Raw genomic sequence first — 18356 nt, forward strand, 5'->3', positions numbered from 1 at the left:
CTGTACATTCTTAAGTCAATTTGATAGGTGGTTTTGGAAGCCAGACTGAACAAGAATAGTATTTTGCCAGGCTATTTTCACAAACTCTTACTCTTTGAACTTAACAGTAAAAAATATTGCTTTCATTAAATATGTAGACACCAGAGACTCTACCAGGACATACCAAAGCAAAACAACCTTATAGAGAAGACACTGAATGGCTGAAAGGTCAGCAAATAGGCCTTGGAGCATTTTCTTCTTGTTATCAGGCTCAAGATGTTGGAACTGGAACTTTAATGGCTGTTAAACAGGTAAGTATCACTGAGCATATAAATGATTAAAATTATAAAAATGAAATATTAGCAAATAAAAAGAATCAAGGATATGTCCCTATATGTATATATTTTAGTTCTTTAAATTTTCAGAAACCTAAATTTCAAAATATTGCGTTGTCGGAAAAGTCATGACACATTTTTGCAACGAAAAACAGAAAAAATACATCATGACTTTTCCGACAACCCAGTAGATGTTGCCAAAGCATCAAAAGCATCATGAATTCTATTTAAAAGTTGAAGCATGGATAAGATGCAACATCAAGAAGGGCCTTATACAGGTTTTGTTTTTTGTTTGTGCTTTTTGTAGTTAGTAAGAGGTATAGTTTCATACTCCTTTCAGCGATGTTGCTGGTGCAACATCACCTGGGGATTTCTATGGTTCACTTTTTATAATGAGCATGCTTATCAAGATATGAAAATGCTAAAGTTTCATTTTTAAATCATGTTGGTTTTTCTCCCATGATTGGGGTTTTTCTCATTTTTTACTCTGTCTTCCGACAGTTTTGGAGGATTGGCTATATCCCAGTTTTTTGTCATTTTCCTGGTATTTCACTGCTTTTTAAGCTACAATCTTATTAAAACAACTTTGACTAGGTTTTTATAAAGTATCTACATTGCATCCTTCAGCATAAATGCCATCTGCTATTAATATGTAAGCTAATTTAGATTTGTCCATTTTAGATCACATTGTTAGTTAAAACTGTAAATAGAATCTCATTAGAATGCAAAACTTGGTAAACATGTTAATTGAAACAGGTGACGTATGTCAGAAATACATCCTCTGAGCAAGAAGAAGTAGTGGAAGCATTAAGAGAGGAGATAAGAATGATGAGCCATTTGAATCATCCAAACATCATTAGGATGTTGGGAGCCACATGTGAGAAGAGCAATTATAATCTCTTCATCGAATGGATGGCAGGTATGTTCATGTTTAAATTATAAAATTAATACATGGATTTAACTTTCTGCTTCATATTAAATTTAGGAAAAACATTTTAATGAATGCTTATTTTTATTAAATAGTTTGGGTTAAAAAAAAAATAGTTTGGATTCCTAAAAGCAAAATCGGATATCCCTAACTTAGTAGGATGAACTGCAAATATTTTGTCTTTCATTTAACTATAAATAAAATATTCATTACCTCTACCTTTTAAATTTTTTCCGTGTTTCTTTTAAAATGATTGTGTAGCATGGTTTTTTAGGAATAATTTCTTTTTAAACCTGCTATGTATAAGATCCATATTTTTCCAGGTGGCCCTCATTAATTGGACTGGTTTATGATAAGTTTTAAGATGATAATATGAAATTAAAATTAAGATGTAACTTGAAAAATTTATTATAGGTAAAGTAACACTGAAGCATCTAGTTAAACTTTTTTGTCACCTACTTGAATAAAGACTGCATTTTATTTTGTATTATGCAGTGGTTAAGTAAAATAAATGACTTAGGGTGTAATGAATAGGTGAATACTTGGTTTAACTTCTTATACTTTTTGTGTTTGAATAATATTTCTATTTACAAGTTGGGTTGTTTTTTTTAATGGAAGTACAGTTGACATACAGTATTGCATTAGTTTCAGGTGTACAGCATAGTGATTCAACATTTATATACCTTACAATGTGATCACCACACTCTGTTTAATAACCATCTGTCACCATAAAAAGTTAAGATATTGTTGACTATTTTCCCTATGCTACATGTTATATTCCTGTGACTTATTGGAAGTTTGTACCTTTTACTGCCCTTCACATTTTTCACACATCCTCCGACCCCCTTCCCCTCTGGCAACCATCAGTTCTATGTATCTATGAGTCTGTTTAAGTTTTGTTTTGTTTGTTCATTTGTTTTGTTTTTTTAGGATCCATATGTAAATGAAATCATACAGTATTTGTCTTTCTCTGATGTATTTTACTTAACATAATACCCTCTAGGTCCATCCACGTTGTTGCAAATGGCAACATTTCATTCTTTTTATGGCTGAGTAATATTCCATTATATATATATATATATCTATGTGTGTGTGTGTGTTTATATATATACACATGCATATCTTTAGCCATTCATCTAGTTAGACACCTAGGTTGCTTCCATATCTTGACTATTGTAAATGCTGCTGCAGTGAAACATTTGTGCCTGTATCTTTTCAAATTAGTATTTTCATTTTCTGACCATTTTTTAATAGAATTGTTTGTTTTTTGTATGTTGAATTGTAACAGTTCCTTATATATTTTGGATAGTAACCCCTTATCAGATATATGATTTGTGAATATCTTCTCACAGTCAGTAGTCTTTTCATGTTGTTGATGGTTTCCTTCACTGTGCAACAGCTTTCATATGATGTAGTCCCATTTGTTTATTTTTGCTTTTGTTGCTCTTTCCTGAGGAGACATATCCAAAAAGATATAGCAGAGACTGATGTCAAAGAGTTTATGCCTATGTTTTCTTCTAGGAATTCTATGGTTTCAGGTCTTATATTTAATCTATTTTGAGTCTATTTTGTATACAGTGTAAGATACTGGTCCAGTTTTCCTAACACCATTTTTATTGAAGAGACTCTGTTTTCCCCATTGTGCATTCCTGCCATCTTTGTCATAGAGTAATTGATCATAGAAGTGTTAATTTAAGGGTTAATTTCTGGGCTGTCTATTCCATTGAGCTATATGTCTGTTTTTATGCCAATACCAAACTGTTTTGATTATTAATAGGTTTATAGTATAGTTTGACGTCAAGATTGATTTGGCTATTCAGAGTCTTTTATGGTTCCATGAATTTTAGGATTATTTATTCTAATTCTGAGAATGCCATTGGTATTTTGATAGGAATTGTATGCAGTCTGTATATTGCTTTGGATAGTATGGATATTTTAACAATATTAATCCTCCCAATCCATGAATATGGTACATTCTTTCACTTAGGTGTCCTCTTCAATTTCTTTCTTCAGTGTTTTATAGTTTTCTAAGTACAGGTCTTTCACCTCCTTGGTTAAAATTATTCCTAGGTATTTTATTCTTTTTGATGCAATTGTAAATGGGATTGTTTTCATCATGTCTCAAGATAATTTTTTTATTTCTTCTGTGATTTCTTCATTAATCTATTGATTGTTTAGTAGCATGTTGTTTAGCCTCCACGTGTTTGTGTTTTTTCCAGTTTTCTTGTAATTGATTTCTAGTTTTATACTGTGGTCAAAAAGATGCTTGATATGATTTCAATCTTAAAATTTATTGAGACTTGTTTTGTGGCCTAACATGTGGTATATCCTGGAAAATATTTCATGTGGACTAAAAAGCAGCTTTGGGGTGAAATGCTTTTAAAAATACCAATTAAATCCACCTGATCTAATATGTCATTTAAGGCAAATGTTTCCTTGTTGATTTTTTGTCAAGATGATCTATCCATTGATGTAAGGAGGTTTTTAAAGTCTCCTACTACTGTTGTATTTACTGTCAATCTCCCTCTATGTCTACTAATATCTGCTTTGTGTATTTAGGTACTTCTGTGTTGGGTGCATAGATATTCACAAGTGTTATATCCTTTTCTTGGATTGTTCCTTTTATAATTACATGTAATGTCCTTCTTTATCTCATTACAGTCTTTGTTTTAAAGTCTATTTCATCTGATATAAGTATTGCTAATCCAGCTTTCTTTTCATTTCCACTTGCATGAAATATCTTTTTCCACCTCTTCAATATTCCTTGTGTGTCCTTATATCTGAAGTGAGTCTCTTGTAGGCAGCATATAAATGGGTCTTATTTTTTAATCCATTCGGCCACCCTGTGTCTTTTCATTGAAGCATTTATTTAAATTTAAAGTAATTATTAATAGGTATGAACTTACTGCCATTTTATTATTGTTTTCTGGGGTTTTTTTGTATTGGTTTGTTGGAAAAGTCATGATGCATCTTTGCAACGAAAAACAGAAAAAATACGTCATGACTTTTCCACAACCCAATAGTTCTGCTCTGATTTTTATTTTCTCTTGTTTTGTTCTCTCGTGTATTGATGATTTTCTTTAGTGCCATGTTTGGATACTTTTCTCTTTATTTTTTTGTGTGTATTATATATTTGTTTGTGATTGCTATAAGATTCATGTATATCAACCTATATTTATAGCAGTTGATTTTAATTTGATGGTCACTTAAGTTCGAATGCACTCGAAAAGCACTACATTTTTACTCACCTCCCCCCATGTTTTATGTTGTTGATATCTTATTTTATATCTCTGTGTTTGTGTATCTTAATTACTGTAGATACCCATGATTTTACTATTTTTGTCTTTTAACCTTCATACTAGCCTTGTAATTGGTGATCCACTACATTTACTAAATGTTTGCCTTCACCAGTAAGCTTTTTTGTTTCCTATATTTTCTTATTTTCACTGTTGGCTTTTTCTTTTCTGCTTAAAGAACTCCTTTTAGAATTGCACTTCATTAGTGATGAACTTCTTTAGCTTTTGCTTATTTGAGAAACTTGATGTTTCTCCTTCAATTCTGATTGATAACCTTACTTACTGGGTATTTATGGATATAGCCTTTTCCTTTTCATCACTTTTAATGTATTGTGCCATTCCCTCTGGCTTGCAGTTTCTGATGAAAAATCAACTGGATAGCATTATGAGGACTTCCTTACACATAACTAGCTGCTTTTCTCTTACTGCTTTTAAGATTCTCTCTTTTTCTTTAACTTTAGCATTTTAATTATGATATGCCTTGGTGTGGGCTACTTTGGGTTCATCTTGTTGGGTTCTTCCTGTGTTTCATGGACTTAGATGTCTGTTTCCTTCATCGGGTTAAGAAAGTTTTCAGTCATTATTTCTTCAAATAGATTTTCTGTCTCTCTCTTCTTCTGGAATGCCTACGATATAAATGTTAGCGTGCTTGATCTTGTCCCAGAGGTCCCTTAAACTATCCTCATTTTATAAATTATTTTTTAATTTTGCTGTTCTGGTTTGGTGATTTACATTACCTTGTCTCCCAGATCACTAATTTATTCTTATGCATCATCTAATCTGCTGTTGAGTCCCTCTAGCATATTTTTCATTTCAGTTATTGTATTCCCTAGTTCTGATTGGCTCATCAATTCTTCTGCAAGTTCATTGAGCATCTTTATAACAATTGCTTTGAACTGTTTTATCTAGTAGATTGCTTATCTCTGTTTCATTTAGTTCTCTTTTTGGAGTTTTGTTGTTCTTTTATTTGGAAGATATTCCTCTGTCTCCTCTTTTTGCCTCTCTTTGTTTGGTTCTATGTATTAGGTAGATCAGCTACATCTCCCAGTCTTGTAAGAGTGGTCTTATGTAGAAGGTATCTTGTGGGGCCCAGTGGCACAATCCCTCTTAGTCACCAGAGCCAGGTATTCCAGGGGTGTTCCCTGTGTGAGTCGAGTGTGCCCTCCTGTAGTAGTTGGGCCATGATTGCTTCAGGCATGCTAATGGACAGGGTTTTCCCTCAAGTTAACTGGCTATTTCCCATAATATGGGGGGCTCATCCTCCTGGTGCAGTTCCCCTCAGGCTGTGATATCCCTCCCATTTGTGAATCACCACATAGGGGGTGTGGGTCCTAACCAGACCACATCTCTGCCCCTCCTACTCATTACGATGTGTCATCATCTTTATATCTTTGAGTGTGGGAATTATGTTTAGCTAGTCTTCAGGTCATTCTCAGTAATGGTAGCTGTATATTAATTGTAGTTTTGGTGTGCCCATGGAAGGAGGTGAGTCCAGGATCTACCTACTCCGCCACCTTGACCTCTGCCTCTGCAGATCAGTTCTTTAGTACATTCTCTAATGTTGGTTATAGCTGGATTAATTATTATATTTAGGTTGATAATTATAAACACTTTTAAATGAGGCTCATTGAGTTTGTGACTTGTCCCAGGTCAGAGCTAATAAATAGGATATGAAGCCTAACTCTGGTTCTTCTGGCTTCTCCCGTTCTTTTTACCGTCTGCTAAATAACATGTTAGCACTGTTTACTTGTCATTAAGAAAGGCATTTTGTATACCTTCATCAAAAAGACAGAGGTGAATTGTACATTTCAGAAATAGTTCCATACAAAATTGTTAACTTCTAAACCTTTCTGAAAAACTAGTTCATGAGGGTTCCATAAAAGTATCCTAATTAATAGGTTTTGATTATTGAAATGTGTTGGTTTTTAAATCAATTTCACTTCTGATGCAGAGTATAAATTGAACATTTCAAATGTGAATGTGAGCTCATAACAGTGCAGCCTTATATAACCAAAGTGTAATAAATAATTTTAATTCTGACTTAAGTTTATGATAATTGTTACTATTATATGTTTGTCTCATAGGGGGGTCTGTAGCTCATTTGCTCAGTAAATATGGAGCCTTCAAGGAATCAGTAGTTATTAACTATACTGAACAATTACTTCGTGGCCTTTCATATCTCCATGAAAACCAGATCATTCACAGAGATGTCAAAGGTAGGAATTCTATTAATAATTATTACTAGCAATAAGTGAAAAACAAATGTAATTTTAAAACTTGGATCGTTGTTGATAGTTTATGACTTGAAATCAATTATGGGATTGTGCCTCCTGAGTAACTCAAATCGCTAGAATTATTAGAAGTAAAGGAACCTTCTGGGTCACATAATCTGACTTCCTCAGAGAGGCTGTGACTTTTCCACAGTCATACTTACTACCCGTTGATGGCAAACCAAGTATAGAATCCAGGTATCCAATTCCCTGTCATGGTCTCATGCTATGCTGTCTCCCCAAAAGCTCCTGTTCCCGGTTTTATTTAGAATATTGGGATACTATAAACTTTTGAGAAAAATCCTTCCAAACCTTTTCAGTTTGGTTAATTAAGAACAACTTTAGTTTTCTGCCATGAATGTCTTATCTAGTATTTCACATGTATATAAATAATACTTTATATTAAGCTGTAATTATGAAATTACAGTAGTTTGAATTAGTCTAGGTCAGTGTATTTCAGCAGAACTTCGTCTTAAAATGTAAACCACACTAAAATATGAACTTTGAAGAAAGATTTTTGTTGGGAATCATTAAAGATTTTCAACACTTGAAGTTTCACTAAATCTCTGCCTTTATCGCCTTATGCCTTGATACTTTGTCAGGTTTTCCCTCTAAGGCTTTGGATTTTATTTATTTTACACTGTAGAGACCTGTGTGCCTTTAGCAATAATGAAGTAAATTGGGAGGGAGAGTAGATTTCTCTGAACCTCTGACATGTAGTCTGCTTCTTTCTTTTATCATTTATTGTCCTATGTCATTAGTAGTTATTTTACTGAGTTTTTAATCTGTCCTTTTATTTTTAACATATGAGGTCATTTGCTGTTTTTGTTGACAGGTGCCAATTTGCTAATTGACAGCACAGGTCACAGACTGAGAATTGCAGATTTTGGAGCTGCAGCCAGGTTGGCATCAAAAGGAACTGGTGCAGGAGAGTTTCAGGGACAGTTATTGGGGACAATTGCATTTATGGCACCTGAGGTGAGAAGCAGCTTTGAGTGTGATGAAAGAAAATATTTTGGAGTTCTGTGTGACCAAATTATTTTGCAATATTATCCAGTATGTGCTTACCAATTAGAAGTCCATGGCCCTAAAAATAAGGTTTTAATGATATCCTTGATTTCAGACCCTTCCTTCCTTTCCATCTTTGTCTTAACAGAGTTGCTTAAAGGCTATTTCTAATAAAGAATTATTGGCTAATTTATAGTAGTTGTTCTGTAGTAAACCCAAAATACACATTATAGAAATTTTAAAAATTGTTCTCTATTCCAAAGAGAGATGAGCATGCAGAAGCAGGTCTTATTAATAGTGGAAGAAGTTTTAAGCGTTACAGTTGTGAACTTGGCCTCTTCTGTTGGGTTCAGAACTCTTCATGTTCCTGCATTGTAATTGTTGATTGTCCTCTTGCCCCATAGCTTATTAAGTGCAGTGGGGCTGCTTTGAAATTCTATGATTTCATATGATTCTTCTTTAGAATCTCACAATTCCCCAAAATATTTTTGTGCCACATAGGACATAAAGCTTATTAATGAAATAAATGAGACAGCAAGTAGTCCACAGAATTGCTGTTTGTACCTTTGTTTTGCTCTGAAGTAAAAACCTAGAAACCATAGTTACAAAGTGACTTTCTCTTTTTTTAATGAATCAGATTTCCAGATTAATTCTCTGCTTTATTTCAGGTACTAAGAGGTCAGCAGTATGGTAGGAGCTGTGATGTATGGAGTGTTGGCTGTGCTATTATAGAAATGGCTTGTGCTAAACCACCTTGGAATGCAGAAAAACACTCCAATCATCTTGCTTTGATATTTAAGGTAATTGTGAGATAAAAATTATTTCTTTCTGCTAAAATTGGTAGGAGGTAAATTTTCATGGGTTCTACTTAACTGTCTAACATCAATGCATATCTTCCTTGCAATAAGTAATATGTATACATCTACAGGAATTTATATGGTGTGGCAAATGTTGCAGCATGTACTGTCAGTTCTCATTACTGTCAGTTCTCATTCTTTGTATTCTATAAAGTCACTGTGAACGCTGAATTAGCAAATACAGATCATTGCTCCTGGATGAAATATGTACATATATACATATACTTTCAAATTTAAATAGTTGAAGCTCTTCATGTATTATATACAATCCACAAAATTTTTAAACTCTAATTTATTATTTCTATTTTTAAAAAATTCACACCCAAGTCGGTTGCCAGATACTATCTGTTCCACCTTTCTGACAACTCTCTAATCTGTTCTTTTCATTTCCATCAGAGAATAGTGCAATGACAGATTTTTAGCTTTTGAGTCAGACATGTGCTAGTTAAAAAGCTTGGGCTTTGGAGTTATACAGACCTGATTCCAAACCCTGGCTCTATCCTTTAACAGCCATGTGATAAGGAAAATTACTTCTTCTGTCAACCCTCTGTTTTCTTGTTTATAAAATGCATGTAATATAGCATGGGATTATTATGAGGATAAAATTAGCTCTGGGCCTGATTAAAGCACTTAGTACACAGTTATCTCTGTGTAAAGCAGCTCATATTGGTCCTCTGAGCTGGCCCTGCAGCACCTCTCATCTGCTGTAGCCTCCTCTCCTCCTCCCCACACTTATATAACTTCCTTAGCCCCTGAAAAAAATCAGTGCAGCTATGTTTCTGATATACTGAATTGACTGGCCAGGTTTAGTCTTTCTCACTCTGAGTAGCTCTCTGTGCTACAAAAATAGAAAAGGCGCAATAAAGCAAAGGAGACAAACCATCTTGGAGAGGGAATATGAGGAATGCAGAATTCATTTATTTGAGTGAATACTTTACCTATATAATCATTTTGATGCATTTAGCCTTGTACATTTGAGACAAGAAGGAAAAAAGCAGATCCATCTAATCAGGATGCTTTTGATCAATTACTAAAATTTGAAGGATTCTTTAGAAGAAACCTCCCATCCAGTGGGTGTTTTTCCATAGACTCCTTTGTTAGCAAAAAATCCACTCACTTCTGCTTCAAGTCCTCTGTGTACAAGATGCATATATGAGGTTATGATGTATATGCACAGCTACTTCTAGATTAGAAGTTTCACTTGTGGAAAGCTTCAACACTCTGGTGTTTCTCCTACAGATTGCCAGTGCAACTACTGCTCCATCGATCCCTTCACATTTATCTCCTGGTTTACGAGATGTGGCTCTTCGTTGTTTAGAACTTCAACCTCAGGACAGACCTCCATCAAGAGAGCTACTGAAACATCCAGTCTTCCGTACTACATGGTAGCCAATTATACAAATAAACTATAATGGAGACAGGATGCCCAATAATAGAAAAAACTTTTGTGGAGAACCACATTGATAATCTGCTGGCCTTCATGCCACTGAGCAGCTATGAACAAGACCAGTGGGGAACCCTTACCTAAGTATGTGATTGACAAATCATGATCTGTACCTAAGCTTAGTATGCAAAAGTCCACAATTTGTGCAGAAACTGTAAACCGTGCCTTTCAAAGAACTGGCCCTAGGTGAACAAGAAAGCAGTGAAGTTTGCATGACTAATTAACAGAAGCATAATTTTACTATTTTTGGAGCACTTTTTCAGCAATATTAGCAGCTGAGGGGCTCAGGATATATTTTAATGTTTCAATTATTCCTTTTCACATCTTGATCACAAGCAGAGGGTTCTGCAATTCCGTTTTCTGTTTTTGGGGGGGTTTTTTTGTCACTGGCTATAAAAATCAGTATCTGCCTCTTTTAGGTCAGAATGTGCTATGAGTAGCAGTAAATAAATATATTTTTTAAAGTTGATAACTTTTTTATGACCCACAGTTGACCTTTATTTTTTTAAATGCCTGGGCAATTGTGGTTCATTGTGCATTTTACTGTTGGCCCATTCATTTCGTTTTTGGAAATTATGGTTCTGTATTTTCATTTCACCTTCATTTTTGTTTAATATTCAGGGAAAGGTGATCTTTTCAAACCAGAAAAAAAGAAAATAGAACTAGGTGTGAACTAGAGCTTATTAATATCTTGCTATTGCAAGAGTTTTTTTTTAAATACAGAATTTTGTTTGTTTTTAAAATTGGAATTTAATACTACCTTCATTGAGTCAGTCACTGCTCTTCTTGTGCAGGTTAAATATAAATTAAGTGAAACTCAACTATTCTCTGTGATGCAGCTCACAACCAAGATCAAGATTACCTTGAAATTTATTTGCATTTTTTTTAATGTATTGGTTTCTTTTGTAGGAAACTTCACACCATTTAAGTCTTACTCTGTATGTAACAATCCATCATTCATCATCACTGATAATAACATGTAACTGCTATTTTCCTTCTACCATGCATCATCTCTTTACAGTAGGCCTGGCTGATAAATAATTAAAGAAAAATTAACTTAATTACTCAACTACCAATGAGTAATAGTGTTTTTAAGCAATAAATTTGATTTGAACTTGGAAAATGTATTCAAAAAGAAAAGTGAAATTGAATTTCATTTACATACTAATTCCTTGGAGTTTGCTAAATTATCTAATGGTTTTCACCTGAGTTGAATTCTGATGCATGGAATCCTAAAGGAAAATGGCAGCTCTTTTATCCCTTTATTGTGAGTTTTTTAAATCAAGTACTGATTAAGTATTTAATACAACTTTTTGAGATGTTGTTTTAACTCTTCAGAAGCCAGTTGAAATGTTGCAGAATGAATAAAATTGGTTATTCTCAAAGACTCAGGAGAAACTAAATAAGCTATACAGAGTACATTTTAAATGTACAACACAAATTGGAAGTAAAATAAGTTACAAGATAAGTTTACAGGGATATATTGCATATAATTTTTAAAAGGCAGTTTTTTTCTTTTTTTTTAATGTGAATGTGTTTCTTAGTGAAATTTTACATTCCTTTGTTTTGGAAGATTGGCAATATTTGAAGAGTTAAAAATAGTACCGAAATGTGAAGTTTGGTAGCTCTAAATGTGTTGTACTTGACTTTTTTTATTTTCTCTCTCTTTTTGACTACTTAAGAATTTTCACAGTTCTAAAAAGATTGTTTCCAAGTCTCTCATGTGCAAGCTTTAAAGGATGCACTCTTGCCATTTTATGTACTGGAAGATCATTGGTCAGATCAAAACTGTGTCTGACAGAAATGTAAACTGTATAAACTGAGGAACCTCAGCTAATCAGTATTACTTTGTAGATCACCATGCCCACCACATTTCAAACTCAAACATCCTCTAGATGTCAAAATCCATTGTTTGAGTTTGTTTGCAGTTCCCTCAGCTTGCTGGTAATTGTGGTGTTTTTTTTGTTTTGTTTTTAATGCAAATGTGATGTAATATTCTTATTTTCTTTGGATCAAAGCTGGACTGAAAATTGTATTGTGTAATTATTTTTGTGTTCTTAATGTTATTTGGTACTCAAGTTGTAAATAACGTCTACTGCTGTTTATTCCAGTTTCTACTACCTCAGGTGTCCTATAGATTTTTCTTCTACCAAAGTTCACTTTCACAATGAAATTATATTTGCTGTGTGACTATGATTCCTAAGACTTCCAGGGCTTAAGGGCTAACTTCTATTAGCACCTTACTGTGTAAGCAAATGTTACAAAAAAAAAATCTCTGGGTTAAGAAAATTTGGCTTAAGTGTATCCTTTGTTATTTTAAATATATCAAGATATTTTAATTAAAATTTTTACCCCATTGAACCAATTTTATAGTATTTGTACCTATTTTGGTGTTTTGTCTTTATAGCAATAAAAGTTTTTGAACAAAGGTTGTTTTACTTTTTTTTGAAATAATTTCACACTTACAAAAAAGTTCTAAGAACATCACAAAAAACTCTCATATACCCTTCACCCAAAGCCCTGACTCAGGTTTTGCCAGCTGCCCAGGTATGACCTTTATGACAAAAGAATCCAAACCAAGATCACGTGTTGCCCTTAGTTGTTATGTTTCTTTAGTTTCATTCAATCTAGAACCATTCCTTAGTTCTTCCTTGATCATATATGTGTTATATACTTTCATGTAAATGCTACCACTCTTCCCAGATGGCACAAATTAAACTTAACTAATTCTATTCATGTAACTCTTTTTATATAATATGGTGTTTTTTTTAAAAAATCTATCCGCTTATGTTAAACTATTGGGAAGGAGGATTTACTCACCAGCTACTATTTGTCAGGCATACTTTGGAACAGACTATACTCCATTTCATAAATGAGGAAATGCAATTTCCCTCAAGCTGTAATTCTAGCTGTACCAGAGAACTCACTTGGCTGGCCCATAGTTTTAGTCTTAGATCATACCTTGTGGTTGTGTTTCCCACTTGCATCCTTCATATTTCTGCTCAGTAGTTGTTTCTCACATGATCAAACTTAATCAGAAATGAGATGATCCAACCCTGCAAATTAAGAAATGTCACTGAATAACTGAGTTCAGAAGCCATTTTCTGTCTTTACATTTGTTTTCAGGTTTCTGTATAATTTGATTTAAAATATTCACCTTTTATAAAGACTCTGGGTATTTTTGATAAAGTGTACACTTTTGTCATTTTAGGAAAATGTTAACTTTGAGAAATGTTTTTTGAGAGGAATTAAGAAAATAAACTATTATTCCTTGAGTCTATTTAAATATTAATAACTTTATTAAATGACCAACTCTGCAGGTTAGATAGAATCTATAAAAATGTTAGGGTATCATGCTCATACAGAAATGCCATGAATGCATACAAATTACTGATACAATAATTCATCTAGTATAAAACAAGATGCATGCAATACTGCAGTCATTGGGGAAAATAATGACTAACAGAAACTTATGCAAACTGCCATCCTTTATGTCATTTAAATTTTTGGGTTTGTTGTTTTTAAATTTATGCTGTAAGAAAAAAATCACAGGTTGAACTGACATAAGGGAAGAAAGAATGTGCTCTATAAAGTACGTAAGATGATGGACTTGGTGACTGCAGAGCCTGAGACATAACCTGGATCAAATCTGGACCTGCCACTTGCCAGCTGTGTAACTGTTTGACTTTCTGAACCTCCATTTATGCATCTATAAAATGAAAGGAATAGTGTTGTAAGAAGTGAGAACCTATGTAAATGGCCTAGAACAGTGCCAGGCACACTGGATGCACAATATGTTTGTATGAATAAATGAATGACCCAAAGGTTACAGGCTGAAACGCTTGTGGAGCTACAAGTGTCCTTGTAGGGCTCATGGCTGACCTGAGAGTTCATGCCAAATTCATGTCTAAGGGAAGCCATGGTTGCCATGTTGGAATGAAGAAAAAAAGTTCAGTGTTGCCAAAGCCTCTAAATTTTCAAAAGAAGCTGGAAATCTAGATTTTATGTGCTATTAAACGTTGGAAACATTTTTATTAGGAACTATAGGTGAAACAACACTCATACACTAGATTTGGCCTGTGGCTGTCTGCTTTTTGAGCTCTGACCTGGGTCCAGGCTTATAAAACAAAAGTAAGAAGGTAAGAAATTGGAAGGGAATCTCAGCTTTGGGAACCTGGATCCTGGACTTTTTTCTTCTAAGATACATAAGATGAGGGAAAAGTAGAGATACTATTATAGATACCAGAGAACTAACCTCTAAAGAGAAGATTGTCAAAATGCACTGATGTGAAATGCTGACCACTAAAGTCTAATTATCATGTAGCACACTATGCACATGTAGCATTCAAACATGCTATCACAGTGGTATAGTTAATATAAGTTTTATTTTACAATAGACAATGCCTGCATGATCTGTGACGAAAGAACTCCACAACTAAATACAGTTTCATCACTTCATAGTCAAGCTGCTATCACTATGGTCCATGCCTTGTGGCCTTCATAGCTTTGCCAGACCTGTAGAGATAAAACTAGGCTAGGCTAATCATGAAATAAAGCCTTCATGAGCCAAAGTTTGGTTTTCTCACACAATGCTAAAATTCCTATTAGAGTTTACTTTTGAGATAAGTACTATTTTCCTTTAAAGTCAATTTGGTTAATGAAATTTCTCAACTATGTAGACATACAGAGAGGATGAGGGTTGTAACGGGTGAAACAGAAAGGAGGAGAAATTATGAGGTATGGTGCAATATTGACAAATCTTTCACCGCGAGTGGCATGATCATATTTGTCATAAAAATCACCCTAGCAGCATCTTGAAGAATCAAATGGAGTAGTACAAGAGGCAGAGTAGGTCAGAAGACAGCTGCAGTATCCAGATAAGAAATGAGAGGGCTAGCTGAGTGGCTCAGTTGGTTAAGTGCACAAGCTCTGAGCAACAGGGTCACTGTTTCGATTCCCACATGGGCCAGTGAGCTGCGCCCGAGCTGAGCAGCTTCTGAGCTGCCAACAGGTGGCAGGATAGCTCAGCTGGTGAGGGCACGTGCTCCTAACAACAAAGTTGCCGATTTGACTCTCGCATGGGATGATGGGCTACGCCCACCCACAACTAAGATTGAACACTGCACCTTGAGCTGAGCAGCCGCAAACTGCCGATGGGCGGCCAGCTGGCGACTGGACTTGGAGCTGAGCTAGCTGCACCCTCCACAGCTAAGACTGAAGGACAACAACTTGACTGTTCCCCTTCCCCAATTCCCCAATAAAATCTTTTTAAAAAAAAATGAGAGTGAGCCCAGGCAACTTCTGATCAAAATGGCAGAGTAGGTAAACTGCTTACCTCCCTCCTACAGTCACATCAAAATTATAACAAATTATAGAACAACCATCATTAAGAACCACCTGAAGATTCGTTGAACAGAAGTCCTGTAATTAAAGAATATAAAGCAGCATCCACGTCAAGACTGGTAGGAGGAGTGGAAATGCAGAACAGGTAGTTCCCAAACCCACAGCATGGTGATTAAGAATCAGAAGGGATATCTCTGCTGTAGAGGTCCCCGCTGAGTAGTGAGTGATCCCGGCCCGACACTGGGCTCCCCAGCCTCAGGCACCAGTGCTGTTGGAGGAATCTCCATAATATCTGGCTGTGAAAACAGATTGAGTACCAGAGGGACAAAGCACTGTGGGAGACAGAAACAGACTGCTCTTATAGAGCCAGCACATAGACTCACTCTCTCTCAACCTCACTCACTGGCTCCAGCACAGGGGCAGCAGCTCCAAAAAGGCCAGAGACATACAAGGAGGATCTGAACTGATGAACCTCCAGGCGAAGGCAGGAGGGCCAGAGGTCGGGGCAGCTCTCTCTGGAGATGGAAGTGCTGGCAGGTACCACTGTTCCTTTGTTGCGCTCTACCCCCATTCAGCTATCAGGTGCCCATGGGTGCCAAATCTGTACTGTCCATTATTAACCTGGCTAACACTATTTACTCTGCCCTAGTGATTCCCTGAGACCGAGCCCTACCCAACTCACTTGCCTGGCTCGAACCTCTTCCAGCAACTTTTCCACACAAGCAGCCTGCCTTGGCTCACGATGTGGATTTTCCCCAAATCTCTCAAAAGTCTGCAAACCACCAACAAGCAGCAGCTGGCCTTTGCATGCCTTGTAGATCTTGCTAAACGGCTCCACGCCCAGCACAAACTGCAACTGGTTTCAACTTGCACTGTAACTCCCATCTGGTTGCCCCAAGCCTGGCATATACCTGGAATATAGCTTCAACTAAGCAGCCACAAGCCCAGCACAAGTGGCAGCTGGCCTCAGTTCTCACTGAAGTGCCCACCAAAAGGTCCCAGGCCAGGCACTAGTGGCAGCCGGCTTTGGTTCGCAGCGTAGCCTCTCCTAAGTGCCTCCAAGCCCAGCACAAGCAGCAACCAACTGCAGATCACTTTGTAGATGCTACCAAGTGACCCCAAACCTGGCACAAGCAGCAGCTGACCTTGACCTGCACCAGAGCCCCTCCCAAGACACTCCAGTCCCAGCACACCAGGTGGTCAGCTTCAGACCAACTACCTCCACAAACAACACACCTGAAGGGCAGACTCGGGTGGCACCAAAGCCACACTAAAGTAGCTCCTGCTCTGTGGGGTCAGCCCCTGCAGTCACAGCAAGCTCTCACAGCCAGTAGTCACCCTGAGGTTCAAACCCACCCACTGATGTGTCAACAGCAATCAAGGCCAAACTATTACAGGAGAGCACACACAACCCACACAAGAAACACCCAAGGAACACCTAGCTCAGGTGTAGGGAGACTGTGTCACTGGGCCCCACAAAACACCTACTACATAGGGCTACTCTGCCAAGACTGGGAGACACAGCGGATCTACCTAATACATAGAAACAAACACAGAGAGGCAACCAAAATGAGAAGACAAAGAAACATGTCCCAAATGAAAGAATAGAACAAAACTCCAGAAAAAGAACTAAACAAAATGGAGACTAGCAACCTACCAGATATAGAGTTCAAAACCCTGGTTATAAGGATACTCAATGCACTTAGGAGAAGAATAGATGAGCTCAGTGAGAACTCCAACAATGTACAAATTGCCAGTTACAAAAACAGTCACAGGGATGTAAAGTAAAGCACAGGGAATACAATCAATAATGTTGTAATAACTATATATGGTATCAGATGGGCACTAGACTTATCAGAGTGATCACTTTATAAGTTATATAAATGTCTAATCACTATGTTGTACACCTGAAACTAATGTAATTTTGTATTTCAACTGTAGTTGAAAAATAAATTTAAAAAATAAAAATTATGAGGAGAGAGTGATGTTAGCATCACAGCAAATAAGATGTCCCTACCAAAACTGAATCATGAAGAAAGAAAATCTGAACAGACTAATAACAAATAAGGAGATTAAGTCAATAATCAAAAACTTCCCAAGAAAGAAAAGAACTAGGTGGTTTCACTGGTGAATTCTATCAAACATTTAAAGAAAAATTAATATCAATCCTTCTCAAACTCTTCCAAAAATTGAAGAAAGGGAACATTCCCAAACTCATTTTATGAGGCCATCATTACCTTGATACCAAAGCCACATAAGGACACTATAAGAAAACTACAGGCCAATATATCTGATGACTATAGATACAAGACATTTCAACAAAATATTAGCAAACCAAATTCAACAGCACATTATAAAAATCATACACCATGATCAAGTGGAATTTTTCCTGAGATACAAGGTTCAACATATGAAAAATCAATAAATGTCATATTAATAGAATGAAAGATAAAAATCTCTCAGTAGATGCAGAAACACATGTGCAAAACACAATATCCTTTCATGATAAAAACTCTCAACAATTTGGGTATAGGAGGAACATACCTCAACATAATAGAAGCCATGTATGACAAACTCACAGCTAACATCATACTCAACAGTGAATAGTTGAAAGCTTTTCCTCTAAGATCAGGAACAATGATGGGTGCCATTCACACCATTCTTACTCAGCATAGTACTGAAAGTCCTAGCCAGAACAATTAGACAAGAAAAAGAAATAAAAGGCATCCGAATCAGGAAGAAGTAAAATTGTCTTTGCAGATGATATGATCTTATACATAGAAAATCCTAAAGACCACCAAAAACCTGTTAGAACTAATCAATGACTTCAGTAAAGTTGTAGGATATAAAATGAACATACAGAAATCAGTTGCATTTCTATACACTAATAATGAAA

The 18356-nt window shown here is 35.8% G+C and overlaps 1 protein-coding gene and 1 long non-coding RNA gene across 5 annotated transcripts in view; one reads left to right on the forward strand and one right to left on the reverse strand.

Annotated features, from left to right (window-relative positions):
• Nucleotides 1-12561, forward strand: part of MAP3K1 (mitogen-activated protein kinase kinase kinase 1) — a 77771-nt gene extending 65210 nt beyond the window's left edge. For 3 of the 4 annotated variants that reach the window (XM_019648215.1, XM_019648216.1, XM_019648217.1), the window contains exons 15-20: nt 138-290; nt 1071-1233; nt 6623-6754; nt 7644-7786; nt 8485-8616; nt 9913-12561. In XM_019648215.1, the coding sequence (XP_019503760.1) occupies nt 138-290; nt 1071-1233; nt 6623-6754; nt 7644-7786; nt 8485-8616; nt 9913-10062 (873 nt within the window). In that variant the 3' untranslated portion in view covers nt 10063-12561. The remainder of the gene's footprint in view (nt 1-137; nt 291-1070; nt 1234-6622; nt 6755-7643; nt 7787-8484; nt 8617-9912) is intronic. The other variant, XM_019648214.1, reaches the window with a different exon arrangement.
• The window catches only part of LOC109385709 (uncharacterized), a 53123-nt gene that overhangs the window by 20356 nt on the left and 14411 nt on the right, over nt 1-18356 (reverse strand). Inside the window, exon 2 of the long non-coding RNA XR_002124675.1 lies at nt 13079-13173. This is a non-coding gene — a long non-coding RNA (uncharacterized LOC109385709). The remainder of the gene's footprint in view (nt 1-13078; nt 13174-18356) is intronic.

Source organism: Hipposideros armiger, unplaced genomic scaffold (genome assembly GCF_001890085.2).
Source record: "Hipposideros armiger isolate ML-2016 unplaced genomic scaffold, ASM189008v1 scaffold_122, whole genome shotgun sequence".
Classification (NCBI taxonomy): Eukaryota; Metazoa; Chordata; class Mammalia; order Chiroptera; family Hipposideridae; genus Hipposideros; species Hipposideros armiger.